General features: G+C 44.4%; 1 protein-coding gene and 1 long non-coding RNA gene across 3 annotated transcripts; one reads left to right on the plus strand and one right to left on the minus strand.

The window, feature by feature from the left end:
* Positions 1–5,316: 5,316 nt before the first annotated feature.
* LOC139030841 (uncharacterized) lies at positions 5,317–25,399 on the minus strand. Its single transcript, XR_011483256.1, has 3 exons — positions 25,126–25,399; positions 17,679–24,134; positions 5,317–6,468 (listed from the first exon to the last, which is right to left on the minus strand). It is a non-coding gene; the product is annotated as an uncharacterized lncRNA (long non-coding RNA).
* FAM186B (family with sequence similarity 186 member B) lies at positions 10,956–26,545 on the plus strand. Of its 2 annotated transcripts, XM_020908232.2 has the most exons (8): positions 10,956–11,199; positions 12,248–12,473; positions 17,059–17,241; positions 17,570–19,232; positions 19,696–19,888; positions 21,953–22,131; positions 22,793–22,978; positions 26,238–26,545. In XM_020908232.2, exons 1-8 carry the CDS (start codon positions 11,104–11,106, stop codon positions 26,386–26,388), a joined length of 2,877 nt encoding a protein of 958 aa, XP_020763891.2. In that variant the 5' UTR covers positions 10,956–11,103; the 3' UTR covers positions 26,389–26,545. The 2 variants fall into 2 exon arrangements, with proteins under 2 accessions (XP_020763891.2, XP_070310576.1); XM_070454475.1 differs by lacking the exons at positions 10,956–11,199; positions 12,248–12,473 and adding an exon at positions 13,854–13,941.
* The last annotated feature ends 709 nt before the right edge of the window (positions 26,546–27,254 follow it).

A 27,254-nucleotide genomic window follows, 5' to 3' on the forward strand; every position in this document is an offset into this window, starting at 1 on the left:
GGGAGCCTAGCAGGTGAGAGATAGGAAAACAACCAATGGGAAGTAAAAGTTCTAAAGGTGGCAAACAGGAGGAAAGGAGGAGTGAGTCATTCTTAAGGCCACTGCAGAGAGAAACTTCATTTGGAGGGAGTTGGTTTGGGACTGGTTTTTTTTTTTTTTTTTTTTTGGCAGCATATAGCTTGTAGGGATCTTAGTTCCTGAGCCAGGGTTGGAATCTCAGCCGGCTGTAGTGGAAGGGACGACCCTAACCACGGGACGACCTTAACCACTGGACCACCAGGGAATTCGAAAACCATGTGGTTTTCATTGTAATGCTGCTGCTGCAGCTGCTAAGTCACTTCAGTCGTGTCTGACTCTGTGCAACCCCAAAGACGGCAGCCCACCAGGCTCCCCCATCCCTGGGATTCTCCAGGCAAGAACACTGGAGTGGGTTGCCATTTTCTTCTCCAGTTGTAATACCAGATGGCCTCAAATGAGGGCCTAGTCCTGTTGCTTTCAAATAAAATTATTGAGACCTCTAGGCATAGCAGAATGGTTTCAGGGGCTCCATAAACTTTTATCAATCATATTTTATTTTTACAGTTTATTTTTTAATGAGATAATTTTTAAGAATACATAGACACAGCAGAGCCTCTCCTCCATCATCTCTACCTCCTGGGAAGCAGCCATATTCAGCTCTGTTAAACTGTTTCTTCTGGCATTTATCTTCATTCCTCTGACCCTCCTCCAGCTGTATCCCTCCCCTCAGGGTGAGGTAGGGATGTGCCTACCCAAAGCCCGTTCTTGTGTGCTAAGTCACTTCAGTGGTGTCCGACTCTGTGCAACCCTGTGGACTGTAGCCTGCCAGGCTCCTCTGTCCAAGTGATTCTCCAGGCAAGAATGCAGGAGTGAGTTACCATGCCCTCCTCCAGACCCAAAGCCCACTTCAGTTCAGTTTAGTTCAGTTCAGTCGCTCAGTCGTGTCTGAGTCTTTGCGACCCCATGAATTGCAGCATGCCAGGCCTCCCTGTCCATCACCAACTGCCAGAGTCTACACAAACCCATGTCCATCGAGTCAGTGATGCCATCCAGCCATCTCATCCTCTGTCATCCCCTTCTCCTCCTGCCCGCAATCCTTCCCAGCATCAGGGTCTTTTCCAATGAGTCAAGTCTTTGCATGAGGTGGCCAAAGTATTGGAGTTCAGCTTCAGCATCAGTCCTTCCAATGAACACCCAGGACTGATCTCCTTTAGGATGGACTGGTTGGATCTCCTTGCAGTCCAAGGGACTCTCAAGAGTCTTCTCCAACACCACAGTTCAAAAGCATCGGCTCTTTGGCACTCAGTTTTCTTCACCGTCCAACTCTCACATCCATACATGACTACTGATAAAACCATGGCCTTGACTAGATCGACCTTTGTTGGCAAAGTAATGTCTCTGCTTTTAAATATGCCATCCAGGTTGGTCATAACTTTCCCTCCAAGGTGTAAGCATCTTTTAATTTCATGGCTGCAATCACCATCTGCAGTGATTTTGGAGCCCCAGAAAGTAAAGTCTGACAATGTTTCCACTGTTTCCCCATCTATTTCCCATGAAGTGATGGGACCAGATGCCATGATCTTAGTTTTCTGAATATTGAGTTTTAAGCCAGCTTTTTCACTCTCCTCTTTCACTTTCATCAAGAGGCTTTTTAGTTCCTCTTCACTTTCTGCCATAAGGGTGGTGTCATCTGCATATCTGAGGTTATTGATATTTCTCCTGGCAATCTTGATCCCAGCTTGTGCTTCTTTCAGCCCAGTGTTTCTCATGATGTCCTCTGCATATAAGTTAAATAAGCAGGGTGACAATATACAGCCTTGATGTACTCCTTTTCCTATTTGGAACCAGTCTGTTGTTCCATGTCCAGTTCTAACTGTTGCTTCCTGACCTGCATTCAGGTTTCTCAAGAGACAGGTCAGATGGTCTGGTATTCCCATTTCCTTCAGAATTTTCCACAGCTTATTGTGATCTACACAGTCAAAGGCTTTGGCATAGTCAATAAAGCATAAATAGATGTTTTTCTGGAACTCTCTTGCTTTTTCTATGATCCAGCAGATGTTGGCAATTTGATCTCTGGTTCCTCTGCCTTTTCTAAAACCAGCTTGAACATCTGGAAATTCATGGTTCACATATTGTTGAAGCCTGGCTTGGAGAATTTTGAGCATTACTTTACTAGCCTGTGAGTGAGATGAGGGCAATTGTGCAGTAGTTTGAGCATTCTTTGGCATTGCCTTTCTTTGGGATTGGAATGAAAACTGACCTTTTCCAGTCCTGTGACCACTGCTGAGTTTTCCAAATTTGCTGGCATATTGAGTGCAGCACTTTCACAGCATCATCTTTCAGGATTTGAAATAGCTCAACTGGAATTCCATCACCTCCACTAGCTTTGTTTGTAGTGATGCTTCCTAAGGCCCACCTGACTTCACATTCCAGTATGTCTGGCTCTAGGTGAGTGATCATGCCATCGTGATTATCTGGGTCATGGAGATAATTTTTGTACAGTTCTTCTGTGTATTCTTGCCATCTCTTCTTAATATCTTCTGCTTCTGTTAGGTCCATACCATTTCTGTCCTTTATTAAGCCCATATTTGCATGAATGTTCCCTTGGTATCTCTGATTTTCTTGAAGAGAGCTCTAGTCTTTCCCATTCTATTGTTTGCCTCTATTTCTTTGCATTGATCGCTGCGGAAGGCTTTCTTATCTCTCCTTGCTATTCTTTGAAATTCTGAATTCAGATGGGAATATCTTTCCTTTTCTCCTTTGCTTTTCACTTCTCTTCTTTTCACAGCTATTTGTAAGGCCTCCTCAGACAGTCATTTTGCTTTTTTGCATTTCTTTTCCATGGGGATGGTCTTAATCCCTGTCTCCTATACAATGTCACGAACCTCTATCCATAGTTCATCAGGCACTCTATCAGATCTAGTTCCTTAAATCTATTTATCACTTCCACTGTATAATAATAAGGAATTTGATTTAGGTCATACCTGAATGGTCCAGTGGTTTTCCCTACTTTCTTCAGTCTGAATTTGGCAATAAGGAGTTCATGATCTGAGCCACAGTCAGCTCCTGGTCTTGTTTTTGCTGGCTGTATAGAGCTTCTTCATCTTTGGCTGCAAAGAATATAATCAATCTGATTTTGGTGTTGACTATTTGGTGATGTCCATGTGTAGACTCTTCTCTTGTGTTGTGGGAAGAGGGCATTTGCTATGACCATTGTGTTCTCTTGGCAAAACTCTATTAGCCTTTGTCCTGCTGCATTCTGTACTCCAAGGCGAAATTTGCCTGAGTTCCTCCAGGTGTTTTTTGACTTCCTACTTTTGCATTCCACTCCCCTATAATGAAAAGGACATCTTTTTTGGGTGTTAGTTGTAAAAGGTCTTGTAGGTCTTCATAGAACCATTCAACTTCAGCTTCTTCAGCGTTACTAGTTGCGGTATAGGCTTGGATTACCACTTACCCTCTAATAGATGATATTCTGAATACCTGGGACCCTGGGATTCTCTGCCCAGCTTGCTTCCTGGGCCTGCACCAGCTTCTTCCTTGGGTCTTTCCTCCCCAGGGAGACCATGCTGATAATATGGGCATTCCTAGGACTGAGGGGTAGTCAGGGAGCAGCTATTCAAGCAAGAGGAATGAGCACAAGCTGGGATGTCCACAGGACCTTATGCGAGGCTCTCTCATTGCAGGACAGAGGCAAGGGCAGAAAGGAAGGGGGTCAGGCAAGAGTCAGAGGCTAGGGGCTGTTATTTTCTACTGTAGAACTCAGGATTCCCAAAATTGTAATTTAGAGCCTGGCCTTTTAGGTAGGTCCTTAGGAAAGTATATTTGTTAAGTTAGGAGTTTAGAAGGTGCGTTCTTTAACAGTGTGTTGCCTTAGTTTGTGACATTAATATATGTAGTGTGTGAGTCTCCATCTGTAATCTTGTCGAAGGCCCCACAAATAATAGGGGCAGGATCGAGGATTTAACTCTTTCCCCTTCCTCTCTCCCCACTGCTCATACCTTCTTCTTATCTCCTATCTGCCAAATTACATTTGATGATTTTTGTTAGTTCAATTTTCAGTTCTTATGATGCTGTGACTACATATGCTATTCACAATTGAGCCTTGTGAAAAACTTTGATTACTCTTCCCTGCACTTTATATGTTTCCTGGAATTAGTAATTATCTTGTTTTTTCGTGTGTTTATCACAACATCTGCCTCAGAATCTTCCCACAGTTGCCTGAATCTCTTCTCAGAATGTGTAGATACAGGAGATATCCTATCAATTTCATCTTCTTGATGACATCTGGAGCCTTCTGACCTACTCCCATATGTTTATCCTCCCACCCCCTTGCTGCATCTAGCATCTCCTTTCTCATCCCTGTAGGCATTTTCTTTGCCTCTCTGCTTTGTTAGGTCTTTTATTTGCCATTTTCTATATCTTTCTCTTTTTTAACTTATTCCCTCTTGAGGAGACCATCTTCTAGAAGCTTCCTCAGAAAGGAGAAGGTAAATTATTTGGAAACTGCACATTTGACATTACCATTATTTGATTCTGACACTTGCTCTGTTGTTTGGCTGGACCTGAATTTCTTTGAAATTATGATGGCATTGTGATATTACTTTCTAGCTTCCATCACTGCTCTTGAGATGTCTGAAGTCTTTTATTCCTTATCCTTCATAAGAGACTTTCCCCCTCCCTCTGAACCTCTTCTTGTCTTCAGTTTTCTGAAATGACAGGTATGTCCAGGAGAGGCCATTTGTAGTGCTGGGCACTCAATGACTTCTGGGAAATAATCTTTCTTAAAATTTTATATTTTTATTTATTTATTTATTTGACTGCACTAGATCTTAGTTGCAGCACAAGGGATCTTTAGTTGTGGCATGCTGACTCTTAGATGTGGCATGTGGGATCTTGTTCCCCAACCAGGGATCAAACCCAGGCCCTCTGCATTGGGAGCATGGAATCTTAGCCATGGACCACCAGGGAAGTCCCCTGGGAAATAATCTTGAATCATCCCATTTGTGATTTCCTCCCTTCCATTTTCTCTCATTTCTTTTTTTGCAACTCCTATAATTCAGATGGAAAAGAAAATGGCAACCCACTCCAATGTTCTTGCCTGGGAAATCCCAAGGACAGAGGAGCCCAGTGGCCTACAGTCCATGAGGTCTCAAAGAGTCAGACACCACTGGGCACATGCACACAGCTCTGACACTATTAATGATCCTTTTGTTTAATTTTTCTTCTTTCACATAATTGTTTTCTCTAAATTTTTGTGATTTTGGTTTCTTTCATATATATTCTTTGCTCTTATAATCCTTTGTTGCCTGCTCACATTAAGGATGGGTTACCAAAATCCCAGGTAGAAGCAATTGTGCTCTGTGGGCTCAGGTACTTGAGTGGACTTGTCTTGAAGAACTTAACTGCGGGGAACCTCTGGAGTCCCATCTTTAGGCCTGCCTTCTCGGGGTGGTCAGTAGTCTGGCACAACCAATTCCATTTGCCATATGGTTGCCACACTACAGTCCTAGGATTCATCCTTCTCTGTTCTGTCAGACACCACTCATCTAGCTTCCTAAAGTATTTCACTCTTGTCTCCTCTCCTGTTTTCCTGTCTTTGTGCATTTATGCCCTGAAAAAATAAAACCCTTTGCTATAGTTTTAGTGTATTTTTAGTAGAGCAAAATTAGATACATGTGTTCAATCTACCATTTTTACCCAGAAACTTTAAATATCTTTTAACTATTTGTAAAACAGTAGTTTAAAAATATGAACACTCAAATGTCCTACATTTCAAATTTTGGGGTTTGTCAAAACAGGCTTGTTGACATTGAATGATTTTATAACACAGAGATATGAAGTTGAACTTACAAATGTGTTCTAATAAGACTGCTTGTGTCTGTTTTAGATAGTGAAGTTCTACAAAAGGCTTTGCTTGCAGAAGGGGGTCGGCTGGGTTTTTTTTTTATAATTTTATTTATTTATTTTTAGTTATTTTGACTGTTCTGAGTCTTCATTGCTGTGCAGGCTCTTCTCTAGTTGTGGCAAATGGGAACTGCTCTCTAGCTGTGGTGCACAGGCTTCTCATCGCAGTGGCTTCTCTTGTTGCAGAGTAAGGGCTCTAGGGCACGTGGGCTTCAAAAGTTGCGGCTCCCAGGCTCTAGAGCACAAGCTCAGTAGTTGTGGCTCATGGGCTTGCTTGCTCCTGGGCATGTAGGATCTTCCTGGACCGGGGATAGAACTGGTGTCTCCTGCATTGGCAAGGTGGATTCTTAACCACTGAGCCACTAGGGAAGCCCCCAGCTGCTTTTTTAAAGGTTTGCAAACGTCCTTTTGAGCTGGTGATCAACTAGTGTGACCCTTGAACTGTGGTGAAGGTTCTGCTGTTGGCCTGCATGGGAAAGGGGCTGGAGGAGGGTGTGTCCCAGCCCCGCTGGTAATGGGGATGAAATAGGGGAGACTTGCCACCTGAGAAAAGAGAAAGAGTTCTTTCGTTATACCCTCCTGACTGACTTCCAATCTTTTGTGCTGTCTGCCCGCAATCCCTCCACAGCCTTGAACATTATAGAACGTTACATTTTTATTTTTTATTATTATTATTATTTTTTAGTTCTATCACTTTATTGCTACCAACCCATCTCCCTCCACCCTCATGCACACATGCTCAGTCATGTAATCCCATGGACTTCAGTCTGCCAGGCTCCTCTGTCCATGGACTTTTCCAGGCAAGAATACTGGAGTGGGTTGCCATTTCCTTCTCCAATAGAACATCACATTTTTAAAAATCAGTTTGGGGGACGTCTCTGAAGCCTTTACTGAGCCTACACCCTGTACAGCCCAGGCTCCGCGACAAGAGAAGCCATTGCAATGAGAAGCCCATGCACCACAACTAGAAAAAGGCTGTGCGTGGCAACAAAGACCCAGAGCAGTCAAAAATAAATGATTTTTAAAGTTAAAAAAATATATAAAATTCCACTTTGGGATTTCCCTTTTGGTCCAATGGCTAAGACTCTGCACTCCCAATGCAAGGGGCCTGGGTTTAATCCCTGGTTATTAGGGAACTAGAGCCCACATACAGCAACTTAGACCCAGTACAGCCAAATAAATAAATAATTTTTTTAAATCAGCTTTATTGACATATAGTTTACCCATAATAAAATTCACCAATTTGAAGTGTAGGGTGCAGTGAATTAATCATGACATAAAACAGTTCCTTCCCTCAGAGACCTTCTTTGTTCCATTTTACAGTCATTTGCATCTCCCTCATCTGGCTCCTGGCATCAACTACCCTCCTTTCTGTCACAATAGTTTTGCATTTCTAGAATTTCATATAAGTGGAATTATATAGCTTGTAGTAGTTTGTGTCTACCTTCTTTCACTTGGTATAAAGCTTTTGAGGTTATCCATGTTGTTGCATGTATCAGTAGTTCATTCCTTTTTAAAAATATGAAGTGGTACATTTCATTGTTTATCCATTTACCAGTTGATGGAAATTTAGGTTGTTTATAGTTTTGAGCTATAACAAATAGAGCTGTTTGTGAATATTTGTGTATAGGTCTTTGTATGAATATGTTTTAATTTCTCTTGGGTGAATATTTAGGAATGGGCTTGCTGAATTGTATGGAATAGATATTTAAATTTTTTTTAAAAAAACTGCCAAATAGCTTTCTAAAGTGGCCATACCATTTTACATCCTCACCAGTAATAAACGAGGGTTTTACATTCCAACATCCTCCTCAACAGTTAGTGTGCTCATACTTTTTATTGGGGTTAACAAATTGTGTATTTCCCTAATGACTAATGATGTTGAGAATCTTTTTATTGCTTATTTACCTTTTGAGAACCTTCTCTTTTATTTATTTATTTATTTATTTATTTTTGGCTGTGCTGGGTCTTGTGCTACATGCAGCCTTTCTCCAGTTGCAGCAAGCGGGGACTACTCTGTTGTGGTGCGGGCTTCTCATTGGGGATGGCTTCTCTTTGTGTGAACTTCAGCAGTTGTGGTCCCTGGGCTCTGGAGCACAAGCTCAGTAGTTGTGGCGCATAGGCTTAGTAACCCCTTGGCCTGTGGGATCTTCCTAGACCAGGGATCAAACCGTACCTTCTGCATTGGCAGGTGAATTCTTAACCCCTGGACCACCAGGGAAGCCCCTGAATATCTTCAGTGATGTGTCTATTCACATCTTCTACCCATTTAACAACTGAATTGTTTTCCTTTTTATAATTGAGTAATAGTGGTTCTTTATATATTCTGGATACAAGTCTTTACCAAATACATGGTTTGCAAATAATTTTGTTCCTGTCAAGGGCTTCTATTTTATTTTCTTTTATGTCTATATCAGGTCTGTGCTTTTATAATATTCTATCTTGTTTTTGTAGCAAGATAATGCTAACTGCATAAAATGATTTGAGAAGTATTCCATTACTGTTCAACTTTCTCAAAGAGTGTATATAGAATTGTATTATGTTTTCCTTAAATCTTTGGCAAAATTTACCAATGAAGTTATCTGGGGCTGGAGTCTTCTTAAGGGAAAGGTTTTTAATTACAATTTCTTTAGTAGATATAGGGTTTTTCAGGGTTTTGCTTTCTTATTGAGCTTTAATAGGTTGTAGCCTTTAAGGAATTTGTCTATTTCATCTAATTTATCAAGTTTATTGACATAAAGTTTTTTCATAATACTCTCATTATTTCCCACTATAGAGTCTGTAGTGATGTCCCCTTTATATTCCTCATGTTGGTAAATATGTCTTTTTTCTCCCCTGGTAAAAGCTGGATAGAGCTTTATCAATTTATTAATCTTTTCAAAGAACCAGATTTGGGTGATTGCATTGATTTTCTCTATATTTGTTTGTTTTGTTTTATTTATTTACTCTTATCCATATGATTCCCTTCTGCTTCAATTTCTCTGTAATTACTTATCTAGTTTCTTACTCTAAGCACTGCTTTAGCAGCATCCTACAAATTTTAGTATGTCAAGTTTTCATTTTCACTCAGTTCAAAATATTTCATAATTCTCCTTGTCATTTCTTCTTTGATTCATGTGTTGTATAGAAGTGTGTTGTTTAATTTGTAAACATTTGGGAATTTTCCCAGATATCTCTTAATTATTGGCTTATGGTTTAATTCCATTGTGATCTGAGAACAGATTTTGTATGATTCTAATCCTGAGCTTATTGGTACTTGTTTTATGGTCCGGATTATTATTCCATATGCATTTGGAAATAAAGCATCCTGCTGTTGTTGGGTGGTGTGTTCTATAAATGTCAATTGAGTCAAGTTGGTTGATAGTATTTTTCAAAACCTTTATATCCTTGCTTATTTTTTTTCTACTTTTTCCAGTTCCTGAAAGAGAAGCGTTGAAGTCTCTAACAGAAATTGTGGATTTATCCATTTCTCCTTTCACTTCTGTAAGTTTTTTGCTTCATGTGTATCAAAGCTGTTATTAGGTTCAAATATATATAGGATTACATCACTTTTATTAGTTGACACCTCTATCATGGAGTTTATGGATTTAAAAAGGACACCTCCCTTTTTAACTTTGCTAATCTTTCTTGTTCTAAAATCTCAAATTGAGACTTACCTGGCGGTCCAGTGGTTAAGACTCTAGGTTTCCAATGTAGCAGGTGCTAGTTTAATCCCTGGTCAGGGAAATAAGGTCCCACATGCCATGCCATATGGCCAAAAAGTAAAGAATAAAACAAAATCTAAAATTGATGTAGTCACTCTAGTTTTCTTTTGACTAGTATTGGCATAGTTCATTTCTTTCCATCTTTTAACCTATGTGTGTCTTTTTATTTAAAGCGTGTTTCTTGTAGACAGAACATAGTTTGAGTCTTGGGTTTTTCTTAATTGAATCTTGTAATCTATCTTTTAATTAGCTTAGTTAGATCATCTATTTGTGATTTAATAATCAGTATGATCATCTTTAAAAGAAAGAAAAAGTAGAGAGGGAGAGAAAGGAAAAAAGAGGAAAGGACCCCAGATGGGGAATCAGAAAAGCAGGTTGAGGTCTTGATTTTGTACTTGCCAGCTCTGTAACTTTAGATAAATCTCATAACTCTGAGCCTCAACTGGCTCTCAAACATGTTTGTAAGGATGAATAAGTTATTTGTAAACTATAACATGCTCTGAAATCACAAGGAATTAAAGGAATCCAGTGCAGATATATAGATAGGAATCCATAAAGCAGGATGTGAGTACCTCAAAGGCAGAACTAGGTCTCACTCTTCTGTATTTCTAGCACCTAGCTCCATGCCTGAAACATTAAATGTTACCAATAAGTGTTCATTGCATGAATAGACATTGAAAGAATTAACTTTGAATAAGCTTGAGCCATCGGGGAAGCCCATAGTGAGGGAATGAGAGTATGTAGAAGACAGGTGGGTGTCAGGTGACATGTTTTTAAGTGGCTATGGCACTGCTGAGAACTGAACTTACAATGTTTTATTCCTTATTTGTTAAATGTTTCAGTAGCATGGAAGAATATTTTGCACATATATGTATTTTTCTTACATATTCATTAATTTGACGAATGTTTAAGTGCCTATTATATACCAGGCAAAGTTCTAGTCCTGGGCGTGAAACAGTGTCCATTTTAATCATTTGTTTTAAAAAGTCCTCTGGTAATGATGATTACCTTCAGTGAAAGTGTTGATTAAGCCCTGACTCTTGGTGTAAATTGAAATGTATTCCCATTAGTTATTGGTTGGTTGTATTTTTTTAAAAAAACCTCTTTGGGAAAATAACTTTTTCTAATTTTTTTTTCTACTTTTAGCCATTAATATTAGTTTGGGAGCATAACATTTAATGATTTTTTAAAAAGCAATAGGCCAAGTTAATACATATTAGGTGATGGATATGGATAAAAATCTAGATAATCAAGCAGATAGATGACAGGGAGTCATTCTTCCAGTCAACCTGATGATGTCATTGGAAGAAAGAAGGTCAGTTGGAACCTGTCACCTGGCAGTTACAGGGAGCTGCAGCTAGAAGAGGGGTCAGGAGCTTCTCTGGAGTCCTTAACCCCCAAGCAGCCAACACTGTGTTCAGGCCCCTGCACCAGAGACACAGGACGTCTTTGCGACTGACAAGAGTGATCCAAGATGGAGAAAGATAAACCCCCACAGTTGGTGACCCCTGCATCAGTGAAAGCCATCATCTCAAGGATCGAGGCTGCCCAGCTAACTCGAGCTCAGGAGGTAACCCCTGAGATGAAAATGCCACCTTTCTGTTGGGATCTGATGGGGATGCCAGGGACTGATGCTAGATTTGGGCAAGATTCCAGCTCTGGGCCCTTGTGGGTCCTAGGATCCTCAGCAAGCTGGGTTTATGGATAGCTTAGTGCAAAATATTCACCTCCTAGATTGGCCTCTGTAGGGTGAGCTGGAATCAAACCGCACCCCCTTAGGCCAGTGATGGGTCCAGGAAGAGGACAGCCCAAGGGAAGCATTAGGATGACCCTGAGATCATGGTGGTGGGCCCTACCAGGGCAGAGGGGGCCCAGAGTTCATGATTTCAGGTCTGTTCTTGGCAACCTATCAGAATTTCCCCAAGTTGAGTCCTGGAAACTCACAGGGAAATAGCCAAAGATTCTAATCATCCTGCACACGAGCATCTAGTACATTTTTTAATGGGAACCTCTGACCCTTGCTTCCCTTGTGGCTCAGTTGGTAAAGAATCTGCCTGCAATGTAGGAGACCCAGGTTCGATCCTTGGGTGGGGAAGAGCCCCTGGAGAAGGGAAAGGCTACCCACTCCAGTATTCTTGCCTGGAGAATTCCTTGAACTGTATAGTCCACGGGGTTATGAAGAATCAGACACAACTGACCGACTTTCACTTTCACTTTTCTGATCCATGGGTTTCTTGGGGCCTCATTTTTCTAGTCTGTTGCCTCTGGATCCTTGTGAGGAGAGATGTCCAGAAGTCCCTGGCAAATTCTGAAGAAATGTTCACTGTGGATTTTTAGTATTCTCTCTCTGACCTGGTCTTAATAATTGAAATGAGAGTAATTAGAGCTAACACTTACTTTATGTGCCAGGTGCTGACCTAAGTTCTTTACAAATACTGGCTCATTTAATCTTTACTAAAACTCTGTGACATAGTTATTATAATGATCCCCACTTTACAAATAAGAAAACTGAGGCCCCGAGAGGTTAACCGCCTTGTCTAAGATCACATGACTAGGACATGACATCTGGTGCCAGAGTTTACATTCCTAAACACTACAATCTGCTGCTTCCCGTGTAGAATATTTCTTCCCAGCTCTCAGAAATCTTGGACAATGTCAACTGTGTCATCAACCGCTTCCAGGAAGAATTAGGATATGATTTAAAAAAAAAGGCGAAACCTCCCCAGCCAGAGCAAAAGGGCAAGAACAGATTCATCTTGCTGGAGAAAATTTCCTCCTTCTCCAAAGATGCTAAGACTAAAGAGAAGCACTTGTATGAAATTCTTCACTGGCTAGGTGACTGGGGTGAGTTTGCAGGCTGGGTGCAGTCCTAAGGGTGGGTTCCTTCCCCTAGTGAGTCTGGTTCCAGCTCACTCAACCGCCTCCTTTCCCCATCCTAGGTCAGCCTTTGCTGGGAGGGAAGGGCAGGGTGGTGGGTGAGAAGGAGCAAAGGACACATCGCAGTGCCTCTCCAGTGAAAACGTCTCGCACTCATGACATAGCGTATCACCTCTACTCCCTAAAGAGGCAAATGTGTTATTGTCCAAAAGATAACAGATTGTGACATTAGATGCCTATGTGATGAAGCCTAAGTCATGGGTTCATTATTACGTCTCATTTTTTAGCAAGGCAGAAACTAAATGCAAACTCACACTATTTTCTTTTTCCAGCTTTATTGAGATATAATTGACAAACAACATTGTATAAATGTAAAGTGTACATGTGATTATTTTATACATATATGTATATGTATGCAGTGAAATGATTATCATAATAACACATCACCTCACAGCTACCCTTTTTTTGTGTGTATGGTAAGAACATTTAAGATCCTCTCTCTTAGCAAATTTCAGATATTGGACATTGCAGGTTTAGTTCCAGACCACCACAATAAAGTAACTATCACAATAAAGTGAATCATAAGAATTTTTTAGTTTCCCAGTGCATATAAAAGTTATGTTTTTATTATACTGTAGTCTATTAAGTGTACAATAGCATTGTATCTAAGAAAACAATGTACATACCTTAATTGAAAATACTTTATTGATAAAAAAATGCTAACCATCATCTGACCATGCAGGGTTTCCACAAACCTTCAGTTTTTAAAAAACGCAATATTTGCAAAGAGCAATAAAACAAGATGTGCCTGTATACAAGACAGTGTTAACTGTAGTCACCGTGCTGTATATTAGATACCCAGAACTCATTCATCTTACAGTTGAAAGTTTGTACCTTTAACCAACATCTCCCCATTTCTCTCACTTCTTAGCCTCTGATAACTACCAATTTACTCTCTGTCAGTTCAGCACTTTTTGATTTCCATTTCCCTGTCTGATTTATTTCACTTAGTGTAATACCCTCAAGGTCCATCCATATTGTCACAAGTGGCAGGATTTCCTTCTTTGTTGTGACTTAATAATATAGATCTTCCTTAGCTTATGATGGGTGTACATCCCAATGACCCTATCGTAAGTTATAATACCATAAATAAAAAATGTACTTAATACATCTAACCTTCCCTGGTGGCTCAGATGGTAAAGAATCTGCCTGCAACACAGGAGACCTGGGTTCCATCCCTGGGTCGGGAAGATCCCCTGGAGAAGGGAATAGTATTGAGAAGGGAATAGTATTCTTGCCTGGAGTTCTTGGCACTCCAGTATTCTTGCCTGGAGAATTCCATGGACAGAGCAGCCTGGTAGGCTACAGTCCATGGAGTCCCAAAGAGCTGGACACAACTGAGTGACTAGCACTTTCACTTTAACCTACCAAACAGGTTAGCCTAGCCTACCTTATTCAGAATACTTCCATTAGCTTATCACCTAACACGAAGCCTATTTTATGATAATTGTTGGATATTTCACATAATTTATTGAAGACGATACTGAAAGTGAAAAACAGAATGACTCTGCATACAGATGGTTGTAAATGTATTTGTTGTTTACTCCTGTGATTGTGTGGCTACTTAGAGCTGCAGCTTGCTGTTAGTGCCAGCATCAGGAGAGTATCATACCATATATGGCTAGCATGGGAAAAGATAAAAATTCAAAGATTTCTACTGAATGCATGTCACTTTCACATTGTAAAGTCAAAAAGTCATAAGTTGGGGACTATCTGTATCTCATTACATGTACCACATTTTCATTATCTGTTCATCCATTGACTGACACTTAGGTTGTTTCCATGCCTTGACTCTTGTAACATGGGCTTCACTGAACATGGGCATGCAGATATCTCTTGGAGACAGTGATTTTGTTTCCTATGGTTATATACCCAGAAGTAGGATTGCTGGATTATATGGTAATTCTATTTTAAATTTTTTGAGGAACCTCCATGCTGTTTTCCAAAATGGTTATACCAAGTTACACTCCCGCAAACAGTGCACAAGGGCCCCTTTTCTTTGTGTCCTCACCAATATTTGTTACCTCGAATCTTTTACATAATCGCCATCCTAACAGGTCTGAGGTAATATCTCATTGTGACTTTGATTTGCATTTCCCTGATGATTAGTGATGTTAAACACCTTTTCATATACCCATTGGCTATTTGTTTATCTTCTTTAGAAAAATGTCTATTCATATCCTTTGTCCATTTTTTTAATGTTTAAATGTTTATTTATTTATTTGACTGCATAGGGATTTTGCTGTGTTATGCAGGCTCCATAGTTGGGCCTTTCAGGCTTAGTTGTTCTGAGGCATGTGGGATCTTAGTTCCCTGACCAGAGATTGAACCCACATTTTTAGTCACTGGACTACCAGGGAAGTCCCCTTTGTCCATTTCTTTTTTTTTTTTCCCTTTGTCCATTTCTAATCAGATTATTTGTTTTGTTTTGTTTTGCTCTTGAGTTTTGTGAGTTTCTTAGATATTTTGGATATTAACCCTTTTTAGATATATGGTTTGTATATATTTTCTCCCATTCTGTAGGTTGAGACTTTTCACTTTGTTGATCATTTCTTTTACTGTACAGAAGCTTTTTTAGTGTGATGTAGTTCCACTTATTTATTTTTGCTTTTGTTGCCTTGCTTTTGATGTCATATCAAAAAAAAAAAAAAAAAATCATTGCCAAGATGAATATCAAGAAGTTTTTCCCCTAAGTTTTCTTCTAGGAGTTTTATGGTTTGGGGGCTTATATTTAAGTTTAATTCCTTTCAAGTTAATTTTTGTAAGTGGCATAAGACAGGAGTCCAATTTAATTTTTTTGCATGTGAATGTACAGGCTTACCGGTACCACTTATTGAAGAGATTATCCTTTCTTCATTGAGTGTTCTTGGTTCCCTTGTCAAATATTAGCTGACTGTATATGCATGGATTTATTTTTGAGCTCTTGATTCTGTCCCATTTGTCTGTGTCTGTTTTTATGTCAGTGCCACACTGTTTTGTTTACTATAGCTTTGTCAGTTCAGTTCAGTCACTCAGCTGTGTCCGACTCTTTGTAACCCCATGGATTACAGCACACCAGGCTTCCCTGTCCATCACCAACTCCCAGAGCTTGCTCAAACTCATCTCCATTGAGTTGGTGATGCCATCCAACCATCTTATCCTCTGTCGTCCCCTTCTCCTCCTGCCTTCAGTCTTTCCCAGCATCAGGGTCTTTTCCAATGAGTCATTTCTTTGAATCAGATGGCCAAAGTATTGGAATTTCAGCATCAGCATCAGTCCTTCCAGTGACTATTCAAGACTGATTTCCTTTGTAATATAGCTTAAAATCAGGTAGTGTGATGCCTCCAACTTTGTTTTTGTTTTTCAAGAGTGCTTTGGCTATTTGGGGTCTTTTGTGATTCCATATTGAATTTTAAGATTGTTCTCCTAGTTCTGTGGAAAATGCTACAGGATTTTGATAGAGATTGCACTGAATATATAGATGACTTTGGGTAGTATAGACATCTTAACAATATTAATTCTTTTGACCCATGAACATGGGTTATCTTTCCATTTATATGTGTTTCCTTCAATTTTTTTTTATTAATGTCTTATGGTTTTCACTGTAGAGATCTTTCACACACCCCCATTAAATTTATTCCTATGTATTTTATTGTTTTGATGCTTTGTAAATGGGATTGTTTTCTTTATTGCTTTTTTAGATAATTAATTGTTAGTGTGTGGAAATGCAACTGACTTTTATGTGTTGATTTTAGGTCCTGCAACTTTATTGAATTTATTAGTTCTAATACTTTTTTTGGTGGAGCGTACTAGCTATTTCATAGAGGAACTCAAGGGTGATATTCAAAGTACTGAATGGATACTAGGCCAAAGAGCACGGATGCCAGCTGTAAGCAACTGGTATAGCCATTTGGGTGTGGACCAGCTGCATGCAGCCCTGGAACCAGGTGCTACCCCTCTTAAGATCAGAACTATCCCATCAAGAGACCTCAGTCTGGTGTAAGATGTGGTGGATGCTGCAGTGTTGGAGGAAGATGGTATAAGCATATGCTCTAACCCTCCTCACATTGCCCTGCTCCTGAGGAGTGCTCAGTTCAGTGGTTCTTCAGCTGCCTCCAGAAACTAAGCAGAGCTGTTGACTTCAGTTAATTCATTTAATTGTCCAGATAGAATAAATAATTAGACTAGACTATAAGCATAGAAAAATAACAAGGCAGACACATGCCTGGCCTTGTAGTACAACAATATAATTTAATATCTATACATATTTTCTACATGGCAGGTCTCATGTTAATCATTTCACTTGTATTATTTCATTTAATCCACACCCAACCCTTTTTTGGCAAGGATACTAAGGCTCAGGGGAATAAGTGATTTGCCCAACATCATATAGCTAATAAGAGGTTAAACTAATTTAACCTCAAAGCCTGCTGGGGTTACCCCCATGCTAGGGCGGTTTGGGGCTCCCTAGAGGACAGATTGTTACCAGCCTGAACGTCCCACTCTCTCTCAGGTGACAGCCTGACCTATGAGGTCAAGAACAGGAAGAGTGAGGAGGAACAGGAAGCCCTGGATGAATGGATCGAGGTGATGGAAAAGGTGTTACCTCTCTCCCTGATAGCCACCAAAGGAGGCATCGAGTCTCTCATTTCCCTTTGCTCCACCCTCATTGAAGGACAAAGGAAAGGGGCACAAAGTAGGTACTGGGAACAGCATGATAAAAATAACTCTAATCCAGGGAAATATGGAGGATCAGGAGTGTGTTGAATTGAGTTGAACTGGATCAAATAGGTTCAGACACCTCTGGTAGGTGTCTACAGGTGACAGACCCTGACAGGTAAGCTCTGAGCCCAGCAGAGTCCTCCCCCGACAGTATCTCCCCTGGCCTCATATAATGCCCCAGCTCCTTATTACCAAAGCCCCAAGAGGGTTAGATGGGAATGTGGCCAAGCAGGATCTGGAGAATCAGTATAATCCTTGGATCCATGGGAGCTTACTGTGTTTGTTCTCTCTACCTCTCCTAGTGTCCAAACATACCTTCTGGCAGGACTGGCAGGAACAGAGCCCCAAAAAAGCGATATCCTGCCCTCAGCCCCTGAGCCCAGAGCAGATGCTGCAGGACAAGCACACTACCTGCGTAAAGGTCTCTGAGGTGAAGTCCATGTTACAGGAGCTCCTGGACTCCACCATGTTCAACCAGGGGGAGGTTAGGGCCATCAGGTACATGTCTGCTGTCGTGGAGAACCTCAATAATGCCTTGATCCTCCAGCACAAGGAGAACAGGAGTCTGGAGGCCAAATACAGGCACCTGAAAATAGAGATGACCAAAGAACTCAGCAACCAGAAGCTATACTTCCAGAAGTCCTTCCAGGTCCTCGAGAGTAAGAGAGATGCCCTACTAAAGCAGATAGAAATTTTAGGGGGAAAGTACCATGACCTGCTCCTGATAAAGCATGCCCTAGAGTTCCAGCTGAAGAAGACTCAGTCTGCTGGAGGTCAAGCAGAAGACTTAGTCAGGGTCTTGGTTGAGTTCCCAGACCCTGCCAAGAAAGAAGCCCTCCCAAAGAAAGACACAGTCATGGAGGAAACCCAACAGGAACCCAAGAAGGAGGAGCAGTTTTCACCACATTCCCCAAGCCCCATGGCCATGGCCTGGGACAGTGGTGCTATGCCTTCACCAGATCAGCCTCTTTCCACCATGACCATGGATTCAAGGATTGCAGATGTGTACAGGAGCAAGGACGCTGAAAGTCTTCAGCCTGTGTTGCCATCCTCCATGGATCACATGTTTCCTAAGAAATGGGAAAGACTGTCAGCAGAAAGCCCAGGTGACAGAGCCAAAGACCAGAAGGACTTCTTCCAGGAAGTGGCCTGGGAGAAGGACGGACTCCAGATGAAGTCCCGTTTTCAGAAGCAGCTGTCCTTGGAGAGGTCGGGGAAGTTGGCCTTGGAGAGCAAGGCAGAGGCCAGGGAAGAGGAGCTCAGCTGGGAGAGGCGGAGGCAGCAGTGGCAGCAGGAGGAGGAGATGTGGCTGCAGCGGCAGGAAAGGTGGGCCCTGCTAGAGCAGGAGCACGAGGAGAAGCTGCGGCAGTGGGAGGTAGAGGAGGTGGCAAGGCGGCAGCAGCTGAGACTGCACCAGGAGCCGAAGGGCCCGTGGAGAGAGCTGGAGAAGCCGAGAGCGGACGCAGAGAAGATGATCTTCGTGCCCATCAGTCGCTGGAGGCACTTGGAGGACGCATCTTTGGCACCTCCCCCAAGCAGGGCCCAATCTGCTCGCCAAGGCAGGAGGCCATGTGTGCCCAGGTCCCCTAAGACCCAGCAGCCCACCCCCAGAAACCAGAGGTCCATGAGTTCAGCCGAGTTTACCCAGAAACCACAGGCCCACTGGCTTCCCATGAAGCCCAAGAAATCGGCCTCCTTTCCTGTCACAGGTACATCCCCGCGAAGGGTGACCCAGCCCCCTTTGCATACAGCCCCAGGAACTCTGAAGGAGAAGGTATACCATATAGACGTGAAGGCCCAGAGGAGGAATCTGCAGCTCCTGACTGAGGAGGATACGCTGGGGTTGCCCCACTATCTGCGCAGTAAGGCGCTGGAGCTCACCGCCACCACCATGGAGCTGAATGGGCTCAAGCTATGGTGCCTCTGCCACAAGTACATCTGCTACAGACACTTCCAGAGCCTCCGGTAAGTCTTCCCTGGCAACCACTGGCACCACACACACCAGTGGGCAGAGTCAAAACCCAACAAGAAAGAAGGAGCATGGGGCATGGGGTGGGGAGAATCACCCAGACCAGGACATGATGCCCCTGAGAGAGGGATTTGCACAGGACACCCAGCCTCAGAGCCTTGGGCAACCCTGAGGTGTGGGAGGTGAGCACAGAACACTGCTCTCTCTCTGTGTGAGTCTTCCTACTGTCTTCCTGTTGTCCTACTGCCCTGTCCATCACCCGCCTACCACGCTCCCCCCATTTGCCTTACTTCCTCTTCCTGTTTCCAGCCCAGCCCAAGGCTCCTTACCTGACAACACCTCACCTCTGCTCCCTGTTTTCCCCAGTTCTCACACACACAGAGTCTCCCCTCGTTAACACAGAGCTAGGGGCCGGGAGGCAGCCCCTTCACCCACTAAATCACTTCCCTCTCTTCCCAGCCAAGACGTGATCAACCATATACAAGTCGTGCGAGAAGCTGGGGCTTCCTACAAGGCCCAGAACCTCTTCCTCTTCCTGGAAAACGTGGACCACCTGCAGAAACTCCAGCTGCAGGTGTGGACAGACAAGCAGAAGGACCTGGAGGAGAAGCACCGAGAGTGCCTGAGCAGCATGGCGACTATGTTCCCCAAGGTGGGCCTCCCACCTGGTGACCTTCTCAGGGGTCAGCACAGCCAGCAGGAATAGGGCCAGGATGGAGCCATGGGGCTGTGGGGGTGTACCTGGGAGGCAGGAGAGCAGATGGGAAATAAGAGAGCAGATTAAAGCCTCTGAACCAGGAGGAGGGGAAGGCAGGGGGCAACCTGAGTAGAAGGAAAGCAAGTTTTCCAATCGCCATAAATGGGGGGAGAGCAAGAGAGGGAAGAAAGGGACAGTCGCTCAGTTGTGTCCGACTGTTTGCGACCCCATGGACTGTATTGGACTATACAGTCCATGGAATTGTCCAGGCCAGAATACTGGAGTCGGTAGCCTTTCCCTTCTCCAGGGGATCTGAGGGACCCTCAAAAAGAGATGGAGGGGACTTCCCTGGCGGTCCAGTGGTTAAGACTCCGTGCTTGCAATGCAGGGGGCATAGGTTCAATCCCTGGCAGAGAAGCTAAGGTCCTACGTGCCACAAGTGTGTGTAGTCGCTCAGTCGTGTCCGACTCTTTGTGACCCTGTGGACTGTAGCCCACCAGGTTCCTCTGTCCATGGGATTCTCCCAGGTGTGGCCAAAAATAAATAAATAAATTTTAAAAAGAGAAGAGCTAGAGAAGGAAGCCTCTTCTGCAGGGGAGGTAGCCAGAGCCTGCAGTCCAGCTCTGTGCTCAGATCCTCCTCCCGTGGGTCTCCTTGTCCAGCTCCTATCAGATCTGGTTGCTCTCCTGGTTTCTCTCCAGGCTCTGTCACTGCTGTCTTCTTCACCCTCATGCTGGGGACTCTGTTTACTCCTCTTTGGGGACAGCTCCCCTGCTTCCAATGCTGGGTCTCCCTTGTTTTAGTGGAGCAGCTCCTCCAGTCACTTCTTGACAAAGGGTTCCTGACAGGTAGAATCACTGAGACCCCAGTTGTCTGAAAATGTCTTCACTTAATATCTACCCTTAACTGTGGTTGACAGCTTGCTTGTATAGAGAAGTCTAGGTTAAAATTCATTTTCTCTCAATTTTGAAGGCACTGTTCATCACCTTCCAGGTGTTGGCTTTGCTGTTGAGAGTCCAAAGTCATTCTGAGTCTTACTCTATCAGGTTTGACCTATTTTTATTCTCTAAGGGCTGCCTTCAGTTTCCTGACTCTTGCTACCAAGGTCAGAAAAGCATTGAGTGCTGACGTGGTCCACAGGAGGCTAGCTGATGGCCAGCAGTGACTCTGAATCTGTTAAGATGGGCCCGGAGGTAACCCCCTCTGAGTCCTAAGCAGCAACAGTCAGAGTCTGAGGGAAGCAGTGTCCTGAGGAATTCAGCATTGGAAGTTGAGTCAAGGCAGTTGGAAGAACCTTGGCCATGGAGCTATCTCCCAACTCAGTGTCCTGTCTCCTTATACTAGTCTTGATCACCTCCTGTAGGTGTCTTGACTTGCTAAATTGGTTTTGAGGTTGAGAAGGAAAGGGACCATATATATAATTCTTTAGGTGGCTGTGAGGGTTCCCCCAGCCCCTTGCCCAAGGCCAGGGCAGAGGCTGAATGACTAGATACAGAGAGCATTCCAGACACAACCTGACCCATGTCATGAACCCTATGAGTCTTCACAGTTCTAGCTGCTCTAGCTTCCTTTAGTTTCTTCCTTGCTGTTTTTCCCATTGTCCGGATTCTCCACAACAAAGGAGAAAACAGGAACTAAACCAGCAAATTGCAATTCAAGGCATTTCTAGGAAATGTGATACACTGAGGTCCAAGGGGGTTTCTAATTAGAGGGATTCCCTGAGCCTCCCCCTTTCTGCTCAACCCCAAATCAGGCAGTAGTTGTGTTGGGCTGTGTTCAGCCACTCAGTTGTGTCCAACTCTTTGTGACTCCATGGACTATAGCCCACCAGGATCTTCTCTTCCTGGAATTTTCCAGGCAAGAATACTGGAGTGGGCAAACATTCCCTCCCCCAGGGGATCTTTCTGACCCAGGGATCGAACCTGTGTCTCTTGTGTCTTCTGCATTGGCAGGTGGATTCTTTAAAAAGAGGATAAATTCCTGTCTCTCCGATGATGCCTCTCTGTTGGTTTCTCTTAGCTCCAGAAGGAGTGGAACATTAACCTGCACACCCCTGTGGTCATCTCCCCGAAGTCAAGGAAAAGCAAGCCTCCTCCATTCCTACTGCGGCACATCCACTCCAGTAGCCCCTTCTGCAAGCGATCCCAGGAGCTCTTTAAGACCAAGCACCAGCCACAGGTGCCCCAGCAGATGGCCCGGTAGGTGCACGGAAGCTGGGGGCAGCTGGCTGGGTGAGTGGGGAATCAGGGAGCAGGGGTGACCAGACTGGGGAGGGGACCAGAAGCTCAGTGAAGGCACAGACAAGCAAATCTCACCCATGAGTTGCAAGGAGCCCAGCTTCTCAGCTGCCCTGCCCAGTTCTGGTCATTGGCCCAGATGAGGGTGTGTGTATGTGTATGGTATGTGGGCTTCAAGAGCCAGCCCGACCAAGTATGTTTCAAACTATGCAACTGAGAGACTCCTGGGACCCACAGCTGAGAACTCACAACCATTTCTACCCCAAGAATTGGTCAGTTCATAAAAATAAACATGAGCCTTCCCACCCCGTGACCGCTGGGCTCAAAGAGAGACACAGTGAGCCACACCTCAACCATCCTAGTGTGGCCGGTTCAGGGCTTCAGCCCCAGGGCATGTCTCGGAGGACCACGGGCTATCTCGGCAGCCTTTTCCAGTAGCTCCTCAACCAGAGGAGACTCCGGGAGGTGAGACTGAGAGTTGGGAAGGGAAGAGATGTGGCGCGGAGGATGGTGACAATTGTCTGAGAAGGGAAGAAAACCCTGGAGAGCTTGTTGCTCCCGTTGTCTCCCTTTCTGTAAGTCTAACTTCATCTCTTTTTGCACTTCCACCTTTACACCCCAGCCAACAGGGGAACCAGATGGAGGCTATGTGGAAGATTGATGTGGCTGCCTCCAGTTACCCCATAGAAAAGAAGACCCCCACCAGCCTGTCCTGGGACCAGCTAGGAGGTTTCCCAGACATTCCCCGCCTGTTGGCATTGGATGTGCAGTCCTCCTTCCACAAAAGCTTGATGTCCCTCAAGGCCCGGTAAGGTGCAAGGCCGGATGGTCAATCTGGATTCAGGGACACCTGCCCATTAAGGGTAGGGGCCAGAGTAAACACTCCCTGTGTCCAAAAACCCAACAGATATCTTTCCAAACATTAATAATGACTCACTTACTGTAACACATTGAATCTGCCCACAATGCAGGAGACCCAGGTTTGATCCCTGGGTTGGGAAGATTCCCTTGGAAAAGAGGAATTCTCCAGTATTCTTACCTGGAGTATTCCATGGACAGAGGAGCCTGGTGGACTACAGTCCATAGAGCTGCAAAGAGTTCATGACTGAGTGACTAACACTTTCACTTACCGTACCACATCAGACAGACTTACCTGCCTCATCAGCCATGAGCTTGGGTCCCCACACCAACACCACTCTAGTTGTCTCAAAGACTCCACATGGCATCTCAGAAGACCAGGATGGAAGTCTTTTCTTTCCACTTATTTCCTGGGACTTGCATGTAAATTACTCAAGAGTGTAATTTACTTGCATGTAAATTACTCTAGGCCTGGGGGTTGTTCTCAAGGTGAGCCAGGTGCAGGTATGGAGAGATGAGAGAGACCAAAAATCTCAAGATAAACCTGGGCCCATCTTTGGCACTGTTGTTTCCTTACTGCCTTTAAGAACTGCCCCTGGGAAGATCAGCTGAGGGGAGGGAAGTGGGACTAAGTGGGCCAACAAGAGGCTTTTCTGGTTAGGAAGGTTCAACTCTGCCTCTCTTGGCTTGAAGACTCAAGGTTCTTCAAGGAACCTTCTACATTACTAATGCCAGCTGTCTCTTGTGGCCCTGGCCATGCGCCAACTAAAGATCTCTGACCAGGATAGGAATTCCCTGGTAGTCCAATGGTTAGGACTTGGCACTTCCTTTGCTGAGGCCCCAGTTTAATCCCTGGTCAGGGAACTAAGGGGCTTCCCATGTGGCCCTAGTGGTAAAGAACTTTCCTGCCAATGCCAGAGATATGGGAGATGCAGGTTCGACCCCTGGATCAGGAAGATCCCCTGGAGGCAGGCATGGCAACCCACTCCAGTATTCTTGCCTGGAGAATCCCATGGACAGAGGAGCCTGGCGGGCTGTAGTCCATGGGGTTGCAGAGTCAGATGTGACTGAAGCAGCTTAGCCCTTGCACATAGGGAACCAAGATCCTGCAACAAAAGAATGAATGAATGAATGACTTAGGGAGAGGGCACTGATGGCCTGCCCGTCTAGACCTAACCAGAACCAAGCCTGCAACATGCTGGTGCTGCCATCGTCCTCTCGACAGGGACTAAAGGAAGACAGGGTGGCCCAGCAGCATCAAAGGAGGCTGGTGCTCGGCTGTGATCCCACTCTGAAGTGGTCCTGAGAGTCCCAGTTGAACATCAGCATAGCCCACCTAGTACATAGATACCTGGTTTTCAGTTCCTGAAGAGATTCCAAGTGTCTGGGTGTGTTGCTATTGTTGTTAGTTGATTTGGATACAACAGAATTGAGCAAACAGAGTTGAGAATAACCAAAACAACAGTGTGGCAGAATTTAGTAACCCAGAAATCAACTGGGGCTGCACTCTGCTGAGACTGGGCTAAACTTGCCTTCAACTCCCACACCCCCACAGTGGTGTCTCTCCTCTCTGAGCTCCTCTGCATCTCTGCCAGGACCGGGGCTCTGCTCTGCATCTGTTTCAACCTGAGGCACCAACTCCTTTGTTCTTCAGACACGTATAAATGCTTGCACGTAAATATCAAGTATACCACACCACTTGGCCCCATGTACTTCACGATGTTAGTAACTTTCTGAAAATTTAGGAGGGTGACAGAGACAGGGATTCACAGTGAACAGCCCCACAGAGCAGCCTCCTTTCTTCCCCTCTCTCTGTATATAACATGCAGAATGCAAAAACTCCCTCCTGTCTCACGCAGAGCTGTTCCACCCACACCCAACCCTCCACTGGGATCTCAGCTTCAGATTTAAGCACTTATCAAAATATTGTTCCCACCGAAGACTTTCTCTTTTCCAGGGGAATTTAGGTGAATACAATTTTCTTCCCCCTTTTTTAACTCCACATGCGTGTATTCAGTTTATCACAGTACCAGGTGTAGAAGTCAAGTCCTGCTGCTTCTGTCTTCTTTACCCACATGCCAGGTGGGCACCACCTACCTGGATGTCAAGCCGATCCCCGACATTTCAGGGCAGTGCTGCCTGCCTTGTCCTGGGATCTCGGTTCTATGGCCTGAGAAACTTCTGCTCCTGAACACAAGTTCTCTGCTGCTTCCCAGGCTCCTGCTGCCCCTGGGCTGGTGGTTGTGCTGCTGTCTTTGTGAATTCTCTGTGTGTATGCACCTCTGGAGACATGCTGCTTCCACTCCCAAAAGTGCATCCTCTCTTTGGCTGCCTGCCTCCAGCCTACCTCAAATCTGCATGTCCACCTGTTGTGTGGGTCCAGGCCACTCACCCCTTTGTGACCCTGCCCACCTCATCAGCTCCCCTGGCTGTGCTCTCCAGTTCACAGTAGTGGCTAGTCTCCTAACTGGGACCCACCTCGGGCCAACTGCACCATTCTCCCCGTTTGCTTGACACTGGCAGCATGCCTCATTAAAGGCTCGCTGGGATGTGTTCTCAGCATGTGGGGAAGGGCTCTTCATCTTCCCCGTGGGCTTTGGGACTGAGTCTCTCAAAGGCCAGAAGACCCCCTTCTCCAGAAGTTTCCTCTGCTTTGTTTTACACATGTCTCCCCTGGGCTCTCTGTCTGACAGGTAAGATAGCTACTTGCCCGCACACTCTAGGCACTGTCTGTAGTCCAAGAAGAATCTTAACCTCAGACTGCCCTGCCCTCCCTTGCTCAGAGCCTGTTTCTGCAGAAAGTACACAGCAGTTCACATGTGTGTGCCAAGATGCAGCAAGCAGGGACTCATGCAGACTTCCATTGTGGTGCTGACAGAGGAGAGGGCTTATAACTTGGTTTCTGGGAAGGAACCAAGATAGGGGTGGAGAGGAAGAAGCATGGATGGGTAAGACGGAGCAGGGAACAGTGAGGAGAGGGAAGAGGGAGAATTCTGTGATGTGAAAGAAGAGGAAGATTTGCAAGAAAAGAAGCAGAGCCCCTGGAATGTGGCAGAAATGTCATATTAAGCAGTTCCACATTTGGGTCAGCCCTGGACTGGTCTCCCAGAGTCAACCAGGGACACAATTGGGTAGGCTGGGTGGGTGCTCACATCTCAGGGGCCATGTCTCAGCTGTTCCCCAACCCATAACTGTATTACCTCTTTCAGTGCCTCAGTGACCCAAAGAAAGGAAGAACAGGAACCCCCAGAGGAGTCAGCTGAGCTTGTTCATAAAAAGTCAAATGAGTCATTCCCTGGAACCCTAAGAAGCCAGAAGGATCGAGACAATCCCAGCCCCATTCCATGCCTTAGCCAGTGATTCTCAAACTTGTTCCAAAGCAGGTTCCCAGCTACTGTTTTTAAACAAACTCTCTGGGTCCTGCTAAGTAATCCTAGAACTTTGAGAAACACTACTTTCCTCTTCAGTCAGCAAACTGTACATTGTTAATAAAATAGAGATATGTTTATTTTTAAAATTTTCTGTCTCATTGCTAAAACCCACACCTCCACAACTCATTTTTGGAACCAGGTCCGTGACTTGGACACCAGTCACAGAGGATCCCCCAAATGTTGAGCTTGCCTTCTGGGAGTTGACCAGCCAAGACAGCCATGATTAGTGCCTGGCACACGGCAGGGCTCAGTAAGTCTTCATCCAGTCAGAGACATGGACAAATATGTAACTGATAATGAGCGTCAACACTTAGAACAAAAGAAGATAGTACAAGTCTGAGCCAGGGGTGACCAGGTTGTGGGGGGCAAGGACGGTGCCCTTCTGAGGAGTGAGGACACAGATGGAACAAATGGAGACACGAGTTTCCAAATCTACATGGTGTGGGCTTAGGAGGCCATGCCTGTCTATTGCCTTAATTCAGGTAAGACATGGCTTTGGTTGGTTCACACAGCTTACAAGCAGCGTCCCACCCTCACTCTCCCTTGCACTCAGCTGTCTGCCTGTCTCCCATCGGCCTCTGCCCTCCCCTTCCTCCTTTTCTCACCCGGCCAGCTGGGCCAGGCCTAGGGAGCAAGCACAACAAAAATGTTAGCTAGGAGATCACCCTGTCCTCAGAGGACCCACAATCCAGTGATTCTGTTTCTTAGGAATGGGAGCCAAGCTTGCTCCTGGCTTAAGGTTGAAACTTTGGAAGGAAGAGAAGAATATGGCATGCAAACAGATGGGCACTTGAC

Source organism: Odocoileus virginianus, chromosome 24 (genome assembly GCF_023699985.2).
Source record: "Odocoileus virginianus isolate 20LAN1187 ecotype Illinois chromosome 24, Ovbor_1.2, whole genome shotgun sequence".
Classification (NCBI taxonomy): Eukaryota; Metazoa; Chordata; class Mammalia; order Artiodactyla; family Cervidae; genus Odocoileus; species Odocoileus virginianus.

Bases quoted from the DNA above. Each gene is read 5' to 3' on its own strand.
- FAM186B (XM_020908232.2), top strand. From the start codon at position 11,104: ATGGAGAAAGATAAACCCCCACAGTTGGTGACCCCTGCATCAGTGAAA. The intron at 11,200-12,247 runs GTAACCCCTGAG...CTTCCCGTGTAG, and splicing joins AGCTAACTCGAGCTCAGGAG to AATATTTCTTCCCAGCTCTC. The intron at 22,132-22,792 runs GTAGGTGCACGG...TTTACACCCCAG, and splicing joins GTGCCCCAGCAGATGGCCCG to CCAACAGGGGAACCAGATGG.